The sequence below is a fragment of the Myxocyprinus asiaticus genome, chromosome 42, assembly GCF_019703515.2.
Source record: "Myxocyprinus asiaticus isolate MX2 ecotype Aquarium Trade chromosome 42, UBuf_Myxa_2, whole genome shotgun sequence".
In the NCBI taxonomy this organism is placed as follows: Eukaryota; Metazoa; Chordata; class Actinopteri; order Cypriniformes; family Catostomidae; genus Myxocyprinus; species Myxocyprinus asiaticus.
Window position 1 is genome coordinate 25,089,325 of NC_059385.1, and position 12,527 is coordinate 25,101,851.

General features: G+C 36.9%; 1 protein-coding gene across 2 annotated transcripts in view; it reads left to right on the forward strand.

The window, feature by feature from the left end:
- Positions 1-299: 299 nt before the first annotated feature.
- Positions 300-12,527, forward strand: part of tbc1d10ab (TBC1 domain family, member 10Ab) — a 43,222-nt gene continuing 30,994 nt past the window's right edge. The window contains exons 1-2 of one of the 2 annotated variants that reach the window (XM_051684163.1): positions 300-396; positions 909-1,093. In XM_051684163.1, coding sequence (XP_051540123.1) covers positions 921-1,093 — 173 coding nt within the window. In that variant the 5' untranslated portion in view covers positions 300-396; positions 909-920. Of the gene's footprint in view, positions 397-753; positions 1,094-12,527 lie in introns of both variants that reach the window. The other variant, XM_051684162.1, reaches the window with a different exon arrangement.

The following is a 12,527-nucleotide window of genomic DNA, read 5'->3' on the forward strand; positions in this document are numbered from 1 at the left end:
TAATAATAATAATAGTAATATTAATACAAAACATCTTTAAATATTATCAATAATTATCAATAATAATCAATACCATTTTATATTTTTAAAAAAAATCTTTGTATGTTACTTATACGCTTAGCTCTATAATGATGTAAAAATATCTAAATACCAAATACCCTTTTTCGCTGGGTCTCAGAGGAGTATGTTGGTCAGTTAAATAGCAAATGTTTATGTTGTGCTTTACGCTAAACACAATTTGAAGGGATGTAAATAATACTGCATTTACTGCGCATAATCAGCCACGCCTCCTTACAGCTCGAGAGAAGAGGTCGATACACACAAACATAGATGACATGAAATATGATAAAAACGGTCGCGCCAAATATATTATACAAGCAGTGGACTTAAAACACAGTGAGTCTGAGTTTTATTCGTTTATACAGAGAGTTAAATATGTCAAGATGTGGGTTGGACTTTGTGTTAGCTTGCTAGCTCATTATTTTGAATATTCAGTATTGTTTGACAGAATGTGACAGAAGACCAGCGTTAACTTACATTCAGTCGGATTTAATCCTCCCAATAAACCACAAAGACAAGCGCTAAACCTTTGATGTTTCCTCAGGCCGAATGATGTTGTTTTTAATTGACTATAATGTCTTAATGTGTCTTCTGTGAAATTGCTTTTATAAATGTAACTGTTGAACTGTAATAATGGCCTGTCAGTGTCAGATACACCTCAGTTTTAGATTCATCTAATGTGTCTATCATCAGGAATGGCATATCGTTAGTGTCACTGGAGGCTGTGGCTCAGATCTCAGTGTGTTGAGAGTTTGAGGCTGTTGACAGGAGGAAATCTGTGTGTCACTGTCAAGAGAGACTTCATTCTTACTTGAGCCACAGTCAAGCCAGTATATTGGGTTTTGCAGCTCATATTCAGGATGGCGAAGCTTCAGTCCGGTAATGGAGTGCAGTGGAAGGACAGCAGGAGTCTGGCCGAGCATGAGAGATCTTCTCTGGTCTCAGACGCTGAGCTCAACGGCTTTGCCAACACTGAGATCCAGACTGACAAATATGGATTCTTAGGAGGAGCTCAGCAGAGCTCAGGAGAAAAGTAAGTGGAGCATTTATTACTTTATGGTGATTTTAGACGCATTGCAGTTGCATGTAAGGATTTAAAAGAAGATGAGTGTTCAAGAGTTATGTAATTTATTACTTTAATTAAAATCGCAACCAGAGAATGTATTAGTAACACTATAATAACTTTTATTAATAGCTTTAACAGACATTATTGCATGATTTAATGCTTAACATAACTGAAAATGTACATTCAAACAGTTGTAAATGTCATGAAACTTTGATTAATGTACATATCTGAATGCTCATTAACTACTGGTTTAAGCGTCATGCAACTTTTATTAATGACTTATTCATGAAGTTATTATAAAGTGTTTCCGATTATTTGTTTACTCTTTGTTGGAGCATATGAAACACTTTATAGGTATACTACATTTTCACTCTTCAAAGACTATTCCTTTAAGTGGATTCTGGATAGTCATTGAGGGCAGTTTGTCCTATGTAAGTCTTTATCCTCGTCCATGTGAGCGTAGATGAGTTTACAGGTCTATAACACCTGACTAAAGTCCCCAGTGAGTCAGTCGTTTTGTTGAGGTCATGTAAGCCGACTAGCTTTGAAAAAAAAAAATGCTTGATCAGCTCACGTCCATCTACGTAAGACTGAACAGAAAATGTTATATAATATTCTAAGCTCTGAAATGTCTGTTTTGTTATCATTTGCTTTTGAAATGTGCAGAAATGCAATTGAATCAAACTTTTTAAACTAATGTGGTCATATGGAATGGATATATTCTACAAACCAACGTTCACATCGCATTAGGATTTTTGCTTTGGAGGATCCTGTGCAGTGACTGCGCTTTTTTTCTTCTTATGCCGCTATTACAAACGCTTGTCTGTTTCACATTTACTTGCATGACTGTCTCTAATGGCACAAGACAATGCAGTACAGTTGGACCAGTTTAAAGCAACTATGCACAAATCAAATTAATCTGGTATTGAATAAATCACAGAAAGGTGCAGCTTATCGATTTGTTTTGGCTGTTAAATCTACCTGCATGTGTTTTCATGATATGATATGAATACTGCTTCATTTCATTTCATATCATACTTTCATACCATATTTGATATGAAACTGCTCCATGGCTCTTTTTGTTAATCCTTCAGGCAGTAGTGTGATAGACAGACAGACAGCTATTAACAATTTTTATTGATTATTGTATAAAAAAGAATAAACAAAGTATACACAGAATAAACTTTAACCCCCATTATTTCCTCCTCCCCAAACCCACCCTGTTCCTTAACAAACATCCCTGTGGTCAAAGCCTAAATTACACAATGCACACATAGAAACAAACAAACAAACAAAAATATTTGAGATAACAGAAAATATAAAAATCAACAAACAAATAGAAAAGAAAGAAATACACAAAGAACAGAATCCACAATTACTGCCACAATTTTGTCTCTCTCCACATGGTCCTCACTTAGAGCCTTCCAGAACGGACAAATACCTGTCCCATTTCTTGCCATACGTGTCAAATAATAATACATTATTATTATTGACTTTTAGAATTTGAAATACAACAGTAATATATTTCAATCGTGCACTTTTTAAACCCTCACGCTTTTATTTTGACATTCTGAACTCTCCAGGAAGTCCTGTATGTGTCTGTTTGTAGGCAAGTTCACAGTAGCTTAATTCGCTTCTTATTCAAATTCTGGTAAAATGCACCTCCGGTGCCATTCTAAATGCACATTATAAGTGAACCAAACTATTGAGCATCTACATCTGAGATGTTTCGTGAGTAGCACTCAAATGTTGCGAAACGCGTGAAGGTTGAAAATAGCCGCGAGTGTGAGTGTGTACAGAGCAGCACCATTCAATAACGCGCTGGCGCTGCGCATACTGTATATTTACTTATTTAAACACAGCCTTTTGTGATTCACAGAGCTATCGCACGTCTTCAAGTGGCTTTGAATAAAATGCACAAGTCATATGAACTACTTCAGTGATGCTTTTATGGTTCTTTTCTGTCATTTTTGGAGCTTGACAGGAACGAACATGACTAACACACAGTATCGGATTTGGATCGGGCTCGTCGGACCGATACCCGATCCATCTACAAACATCAGTATTGGAGCCGATACCGATCCAGGTATCGGATCTGTGCATCCCTAATCTGCCAAGCCCCTTATATGACATCTTTTCAAATGCTGCAACCCTGCCCAATTTGGTGAACCATTTCTAAAATGAGGGAGCGCCAATTGACTTCTTTCTTCTAAGAATTATTTGTCTGCCAATCATTACACTAGTTTGGACACAGCTTTTTGTATATTTGTCACCTACTTTAATAACCGCCTCATCACCCAATATACATAGTCTGGGGCAAAATGAAATTTGAGTATCTAAAACCTCACAAATACAATTCTGGTCTCTTACTCAGAATTCTTGAATCTTAGCGCAAAACCACAGAGCATGGGCTATGTCTCCATCCTCCAACTGACATCTTCGGCAGGTAGTTGTGACTTTAAGCCAAGTCTAAACAATCTAGTGGGAGTCCAGTAGAAACGATGCAAAATCTCAAACTGAATAAGGCGTACCCTTGCATCCCTAGACATAGTTTTAATATTTTTTTTAATACTTTCCCACTCCCCACCCTCCAAGTTCAAATCTCTTTCCCATAACCTCTTAAGAGCTGTAAGGCCCCATCACCAAGACTCTGAATCAATGAAGAATAATACACTGACACTTCATGCCCCTTTCCATATCAGATTTGGTAGCCGGTGGGTTAGTCTGCAGCTCTTTTCTGGCTGCTTCCAGAGACTTGATTCGCTTTTCAGCCTCGTCCATTCTTGTGATCAGGGTGGAAATTTTCCCCTCCATAGATGTGATCGCTCGACGTATTTCCACAAGGCCCTCCATGTCGGTCGAGATTTTCATTAGCACTGCATAAATGTTTGCAATATCTTAATCTACATCCTGAGGCGCGCTGTCATTCCTAACCGGACCCCCGCCATCCTGCTCTTGAGAGGCATCAGACGTGTGTGACCGTAAGTGCTTTTAAATGTCCACACAGGCCAACAACTTTGAATTCTTCGACATCCTAAACTCCCCGTGCAGTTTAATAATCAAAACTAAATTAGTTCTCACCGAGTAATTTGATTGAAAGGATAACTGTAGCAAAGTGTAGCGGAGAACAGCACTAGGCTGCTTCCACTCGCATAGCATCACGTGACTCAGATAAATAGTTTTAATTGCTAGTCAAATAACATTTCTCAACTAATCCGCATCAAGACATTCGGTCTATTTTGATCTGCTGTCAGTGAGTGAAGAAGCTGGATTCCCATTGAGATGACTGTGTTTCACCTGCAAAATTTGGAAAACGATGACTTTAGGAAACAGAAAATTAAAACTAGTGTGGGCGTGGCCAGTAAGTATTACGCAACCCCAGCCCCTTGCACGATTAGTTATTAAATATTTTGGCTAATTTCTTGCTTTCAACGAGTTAGTCAGCAAATCTGCCCCTCCCCCAAAATGAGCACAGTAAATGCAAATAAAGTCTGCAGATTCCATCTGGGCCAAAGAATGCGAAATTGACTGCATTCGTTTTGCCTTTGCCTCTTGAAGAAATGTTCAGCTTTAGCCCTTATGTGCTTATGAGTTGTTGTTTTTTTTTTATGGTAGATAGTCTCTTTCCAGTCCATTGTCATAAAAAGGAGGTCTTTGAGGAGTCTGGAAATGCTGTGGTCCATCATGGCACAGAAATATCACTCCTTCTTAATGAGATTGAAGTCCTTTAGAGAACGAAGACTTTGCTCGTGGTATGAGGGCAGTTTGACAGCAGAGTAAATGACTATTGTGCTTCTCCATGGTGAAGACAGAGTGCACTGTTTTGCCTTTTGTTCTCTTCCATTTGTTTACTATTGCCATGGAGATGAACTTGAGTTCCAGGCCTCTGGGGAGCGTTATAGGACACCAGTGGCAGTGCACTTTAGCTGGCTCATAATAAAGATTTACAAGCTTTAGTTGTATTTGTAGGCATTGATGTGCTCTGATTCTGGGAAGTTTTCCAGAGAGAGTAACAAACACACATAGGCCTTTCGCGATCATTAAATAATCGTCTGATCGCAGTTTTTTTATCTAACCGCGGTTATTTGAGAGAACCGTGTTTATTGTGCACTTCAAATTCCAGTCAAATTTTAAAATTGTAATGCTCAAATAAAGGAATTTTATGCGAATATTAAAATGCCATCAACGGCACGTTTGTGTGTCATTCAGTTAAACTTTCATTCACTGAGCTGCATCACCAACATCAACCAGTGCGTTTCCCAAATGCAGCGTTAGCCAACTATGGTCGCATGTTCCATCATTACCAACATAGTTCAACGATTTGGTGTTTCCCAAAATGTGGTTAGAAGCATAGTTTCTTGTTAGTTTGCTGTGTGGACATCATTTGACATCGCTGAGGCTTCTGTATCTTTTATTCCATGTATATCTTTCATTCTGTCAACACTTTGACCATGTTTACATGCATTTAAGAGAACTATTTATTCTGGGGATTTGCAAAAAGCTGTGTTATGAAAAGTGCAGCCGTTTAAGGGATTAAAGTCTGTAAAGAGAAAGCGCTTTATCACACATAATACTTAACATTAACATAATAATTTTATTAATAATATAATTAATATAATAACTTAATATTTGCAATAGTTCTTACTCATTTCAACCATGGTGGTTGAAACGATGGATTTGCGACATAGTTACTACGGTTTGGGAAACAGCCGTGATTAGCTACTTAATTTCTACAATGACGTATCATACTATGATGGTTACGCAGTGAGTTACGTCGTTGTACACGAAACATACCCCCAGAGTAGCTCATGTCTGGAAAGATCGTGTGATGCACTTCTCAAGCATTCTGATGCACGCGCCGTCAGCACAAACTCCAGTGAAAATATAAACAAACAAATACATATACTTTGATAGTGAACACTCCGACTTAACTTGAAATTATCGTATAATGACAAATATTCCTGGTCATAGCGGGTATTAGGGCTGGGCGATATATGGAAGATTAATGATATAATCGAGATCATTTTGCTGACGATGTAAAATTGACCAGTATCTTGAATATCGCAATGATTTTAATGTGCTTTCATTTGGCCATTAAGTTTCATAAAGAGTGCATCAGTAAACTAATTTCACAATCCTTCAGGGCTGCACAATTAATCAAAATAACATCAAAATGGCAAGTTGGTCATATATGATTATTAATCCACAAAAGGCTGTGATTTAAAGACAGATAAACACGGTCTGTGTGTGATTCAGAACAAACCGGTGACGCGCTGATCTGTGCACACGCATGGCGGCACTCTCAGATCAGTTCACGTGCATTGTGAAATCAAAGTAATGCAGGTTCAAGCATTCGCGCAATTCCAAATAGGCTGCTGAATATTTTGATAATCGATTAATCTAACGATAATTTGACTATTCGGCGATTAATTATTAGCTCTTAACCGATTATTCAGCTTGTGCCCCAACTAAAAGGTTGTATTAAACATGCTTACTAACAATAAAGAGGACAAAATCATCTTTTAAAAATACCTCTAAATGACATTCACTGAATTAAAGGAAAAAAAAAACCTTTTTATTAAATTGAATTCAGTAAAGAAACTCACTGCAAAAATCATATTGTTATTAAGTGTTTTTGTCTTGTTTTCCATTTAACATTTTCTAACAATCCTTAAAACGAAATATATTTACTTGAGAAGCAACATATAAGATATTTAGACTTGCTTTAAGAGAATTGTGGGAGAGAGAGAGTTACGGGCAGCCGCCCTGCATGTGTTTGTGTTTGTGTTTGTGGTTGTGTCTTTTTGTTTTATTAAAAGATTATTTATATTGTCAAGCCGGTGCTCGCCTCCTCCTTTCCATTGAACTTTGTTACAAGAATTAATCTTAAATATAAGTGTATTTTGTATATAAGTGTATGTTTTCACTTGGTTATACATCTGCGAGTGCAGTAAAGACAAAATATACTTATATTCGAGATCTATTCTTTAAAGCAAATCTAAATATCTTATATGCTGCTTCTCAGGTGAATGCATCTTTTTTTTTTAAAGGATTTTTAGATATTTTAAAATATTTATATTTTTAATATTATATTCAACATTCTCAGATAACAATTTTTTTCTTCTGCAGTATTGCTGCTAAAGAAAATATATGTTGTTTTATAGGCGTTTTAGATATTTATATTGGAAAACAAGCCAAAACAAAAACAAATTAAAAATGTATTTTGTTGCAGTGTATAATGGGGTGAAGACTACCCTCTCTCACCTTTCTGTTCACTTCAATCCATCTTTAACTCACAAAAAATGAAACTCTCTCTTATTAAAAAAGCTGTGTATTACCAATTTTCTTCTCGATAAGAAATGCACAGTCACATATATTATGATTCAGTAAATCGCAAGCCATCACGTTATAATCTAGCTGCATTACGCTGGGTTTACACATCCTCCGTGAGCGAGGTGTGAGCAGCGCGTTTTCGTTTCGGCAGCCGTTTCATTTCATTAACAGATGACACAGTTTACACTGCAAGCGTAAGTCACGAGGTGAAGTGTCCCAGACACGGCAGTGAGCAGATAGTTTCGGTGTTGAGCCTATTTTTGCCGCACGGCTCACGCTGAGTTCAGCGGCTCGGGGTGCAGTACAACACTTAAATAATCAGGAGATTATCGAAAGACACAAAAGCAAATCAAAATTATTCAAACCGAACCTATAGTACACTACAATTTATGTCTGCATGCAAGTAAACTCAATAAAATAAATAAAGTAAAGAATAAACTGCCGGACCTTTTGCCATTCTGTGTATATAGATGTGCAGTTTAGACACAACATCAACCAATCACAACTAAGTGTGCTGATAAAGATGAAGTGCAAGTTACTGCCTGCTGTTGTCCTTGAAGCAGCAATAACCTCAGCTTATTATGACCTTATTAAAGAAAACATTTGTATAACTTTATTTTCTGCGTAGAGGCGCTGCTGTTTCTCGCGGAAGATATGCGGCCAATGAGAACGTCCAACGCGACCGCCCACAGTGAACCCGTAAAGCGTGCGTACTCGAGGGATGAGCGTCCCCGTGACAGAGTGTGCATCAGCCGGGTGCAGTTTCAATCTCTCCCCTTAGATCGGGACATTCTCGCAACTCATAGAAGAGGTGCTGACCGCACAGAGAAATACCAGTTTCGGAGTTTGTAGTTATTTAAATGATCTGCTTCCTTATTATTTGAACTTTAATAAAGCTATAACGCATTAAATAGAACTGCATTTAAGATGTCCTTTAAAGAGCTCCGGCTTCGCTTATTCCACAGTGAGAGTGCTTCTGTATTTACCCATTTGGTATTTTTGTATAATTCCCTCATGCTTTGCGATGTACATCACCTGAAGCTGTTTGGAAAGTTTAGAGTGCATCTGGACTGTGAGCTGTGTAATTCTTCCTCTCCTCAGTCAGGCACCAGCTGCAGTGCTGCTCTCATGGGTCATCATTAGAGTTAATGTGATCTCATGTTACGTTAAATGAGATCAAACAACTATTCAACAACAATTATTTTTTATTGTCGACGTTGTCGATAATGCTGACTAATCGTTTCAGCCCTAATTCCAAACATTAGTAACTGCTACAATTTATACTAATCTACAAATGCGGCACAGAATAACAGAAAAGGAGGAAATTACAGCATTTCAGGAAATGCGGGACATTGTAAGCTCTCAAATACACATTGCCTTTTCTGTGTCACAGTAAAAGCTCCTTGTGAAGTTGAAATAAATACGACGGCACTTTCGGTGTCAAAATAAAAGACCAAGGTGAAGGTTAAGTAAACAGGACAGAAATATTTTACTTTTGTATAACGCAAATCTAGTAATCAGAATAATAAAGATAATTCAGATAATAAAAGGTAATATTATTATATTATAATAATAAACCTAATGTGTCCCTCATTAATAATGGTCTAATATGCAATGTTTAACTTGGGTTTCAAAAATAAGTCAGTGATGTAGCTTTGCACACCTTTGTAAACATTTGAAGCTGGTAAATAATGCTTTTTATTAAGTTTTATTATGTATCATTGTATATGAAATATAAACATAAAGTGCATATCAATGAAAATGATTGGATTGTATTCTCCCTTGTGTTTTTTTCATAAAAAACTAATTATTTTTAAATAGATTTTTATTTAATGTTTTTAAAATATTGAATCTACTTGGCTACAATTGCTGTTTGGATGAAATGATGGTTCCTCTGATTTAAAAAAAAAAAAAAAACACTTTTGAGCCATTTTAGAGCAAATACATGATTATCGAGATATATATCGAATATCATCAATAGGCTGAAAATATCAGGATATACTTTTTTAAGGATGTATGTCTTGCACAACATTTTTAGCTATTTAGCTGCAGGGCGAAGATTACTATTTAAAACAGTCTACTTCATATCATCCTCATAACACACCTGTTACATTTCTAATTCTGTAATATACAGGTATTTTCTTTCTGTGCTTTGTGTATCAGTTTTGGTCTTGTTGGTTTGTCTAATGTTATGTTTATATCCACATTCTTAATTCACAGGTTACACCTAATATCTACCTAATGTATATTACACGTCACAACTGATTTAGTAGCAAGGTCTCCTCTCTCAGGGATTCATATGTTTATTACATTTAGCCAAAAATCAAATCTTTAACTCAGTGACTAAATCTGAAAACCCATCATTTGCTCCACAGAACTCTTTGCTGAAAAACACATGTGTAAGGGGGTCTGGGTAGCTCAGCAAGTAAAGAGGCTGACTGCCACACCTGGAGTCGCAAGTTCGAATCCAGGGCGTGCTGAGTGACTCCAGTCAGGCTTCCTAAGCAACCAGTTGGCCCGGTTGCTAGGGTGGGTAGAGTCACATTGGGTTAACCTCCTCGTGGATGACGCAGAGAATAGCGTGAAGCCTCCGCACACGCTAGGTCTCCGTGGTAACGTGTTCAACAAGCCACGTGATAAGATGCGTGGATTGACGGTCTCAGACACGGAAGCAACTGGGATTCGTCCTCCGCCACCCGGATTGAGGCGAGTCACTACGCCACCACGAGAACTTAGAGCGCATTGGGAATTGGGCATTCCAAATTGGGGAGAAAAGGGGAGGGAAAAAAAATAAAAAATTCTAAATGACAAGGAAGCTGAGGTTATTATGATGTATTATGAATTTATATCTATAAAGTGCTTATATGAGATCACATAAGGTTTAAATCATATCTTTCAAATTATGAATGTGATACAATTTTTAATTGTCTTAAAAAATGTAATATATCTAAAAAATATTTAGCTTCGGACACATTTTTTTTAAGCCATGATGGTAAAAACAGAATTTTTCATTTTTGTGTTGGGGCCAGTGACAATTTTGGCAGGGCAAGTAAAAATCTGAAACACTGGCCCAACAAATATCCTTGGTGTTGAGCCCTGATTGATGTATTGATTAAAAACACAAATTATTCACCAAAGGCATTGGAGCACAAAAGATCATATGCATTCTTTGACTGGTAAGACAAAGTAATGCTATCAAATTTCATAGTTTGATGTCAGTTCACATCAAAGGACTTCAAAGGAGCTTTTATTCCCAGTGAATCTTGACCAACCACAAACAGTTGTGTTTACATGTAGAGAATCATACATCGATTGTTATTTTACTGTGGTAAAATCATAGTAGCACTCAAACTTGAGTGGCTTATTGACTTTATAAAATGGCAACAACAGCAATTTAATGAAGACCGCAATGTTCAAGAAATAGAATGTATTCATTTGAAAAATAATCGGAATAAGAAATTATTTAACCAAGTGATACATTTGCCTTTGCCTAACTGTAGGCTGTTTATTATATAGATTAATTATTATTATATACTGTATATTATAAATATTATTATAAATAATATTCAGCCACATTTACAGTTATTTTAATTCATTTAGAATCAGATGTGTATATAACCATTATCAACAGCTTTGAACGTGTCTCATCATGTTTTAAAAATCAACAATGATTGTGTTTAGATGCACAGCAATATGTTGATAATTACCAAAAAAATCTGATAATGCAAGAATACCTGTTTACATATATTGCAATTTTTAAAGTATTGCAATTCTGTAAGTATTGTGATTTGGTGTTTTGATATATTTAGCTGTGTTTACTCCTTTTTCTCAGAAAGAAATGTCTATTGAAGAACAGTTGTGTCTGAAATGACAATTGTTTCACTATGTAATACAAAATTTACAGGTAAAACTACCAATCGACCAGTTGGTGCGTGTCTGAGCTATTTCACGAAAGCTCAAATACAGAGCACCACAAAACCGCTTATGTGCATCCCGGACACAGATGACGTGCTTCAAGTAATGGAAGTGCTTGATGTCACAAGGCGCTCGGCTCAGCATTCAGAAGTGCACAACTGTTAGATTATAAATATTGTGGAGTCACGACATGTAGTTTACGGCATCTAACAGTTTGATAAGCCTTTTTACAGCTAAACTGTTTGTTAAAGCAGTGTCAAACAGAATCTGCAGAATGATTCCTGACCAATACTCTCCACAACAGCTCACAAATAAACCTGCGGATTATGCATAGTAACAGTAACATTACCACAGCAGAGGATTTGACATCCAACAGTGAACAAGCAGCACTTTGATGGCTGTAGCAGCGGTGAATTAAAAGACTAAATGTAAAGAATTAAAGAGATGAAACTCCTCCTGCACAAATATAGCTTTCTGTATTTACCTATCAATCATTGTATTAACATTAAGCTAAACGTGTATTTTTTTAAAATTTAAATAAAAATTGATTTTCCATAAGGGAGACGATTTTAAAGTAATTTGTCTCAAGAATCGCGATTTGTAACAGAATTGATTTAATAGTATATAGACTATTTCAAGAATGTAAAAACAAAAACAAAGGAATTAGAATGGTCCAAACGTATTTCCGGAACAAAGTCTCTTTTTCAAGGTAAGTCAGTCCACTTGGTGGAACACTTTTGGGCAGTTTGGGCAGCTATTTTTCTATGTAAACAAGCGTCATAAAAGTGCAGCTCCTATCTACTTGAATGGGGAAAGATTGAAATCTCCAAAATGGTTGGTAAAAAAAATAGGTTAAAGGCCACAACGCACTTTCCTCCTTGGTCCGAGGCGCGTGGGGCGGTGGCTTCTCTCGAGCGGCCTGGCTTCCCTGGGCCTCGTCACTTGAAGGGAATAGCGACCCCTTGCCCATGATATGTGCTCCAATCCCCTGCATCGCATCTACATCCTTTGACTGTTGGCTGCCTGTTGGGTGTTCCAATTTCTCCCATTCATTTTAATAGAAGTGGCCTGTCTCTGGTAAGTAGTCTCTGTTTTGACAAGGAGGAAATGTCCATGGAACAATGATGTCACTTGACATCACCAACGAACAGTC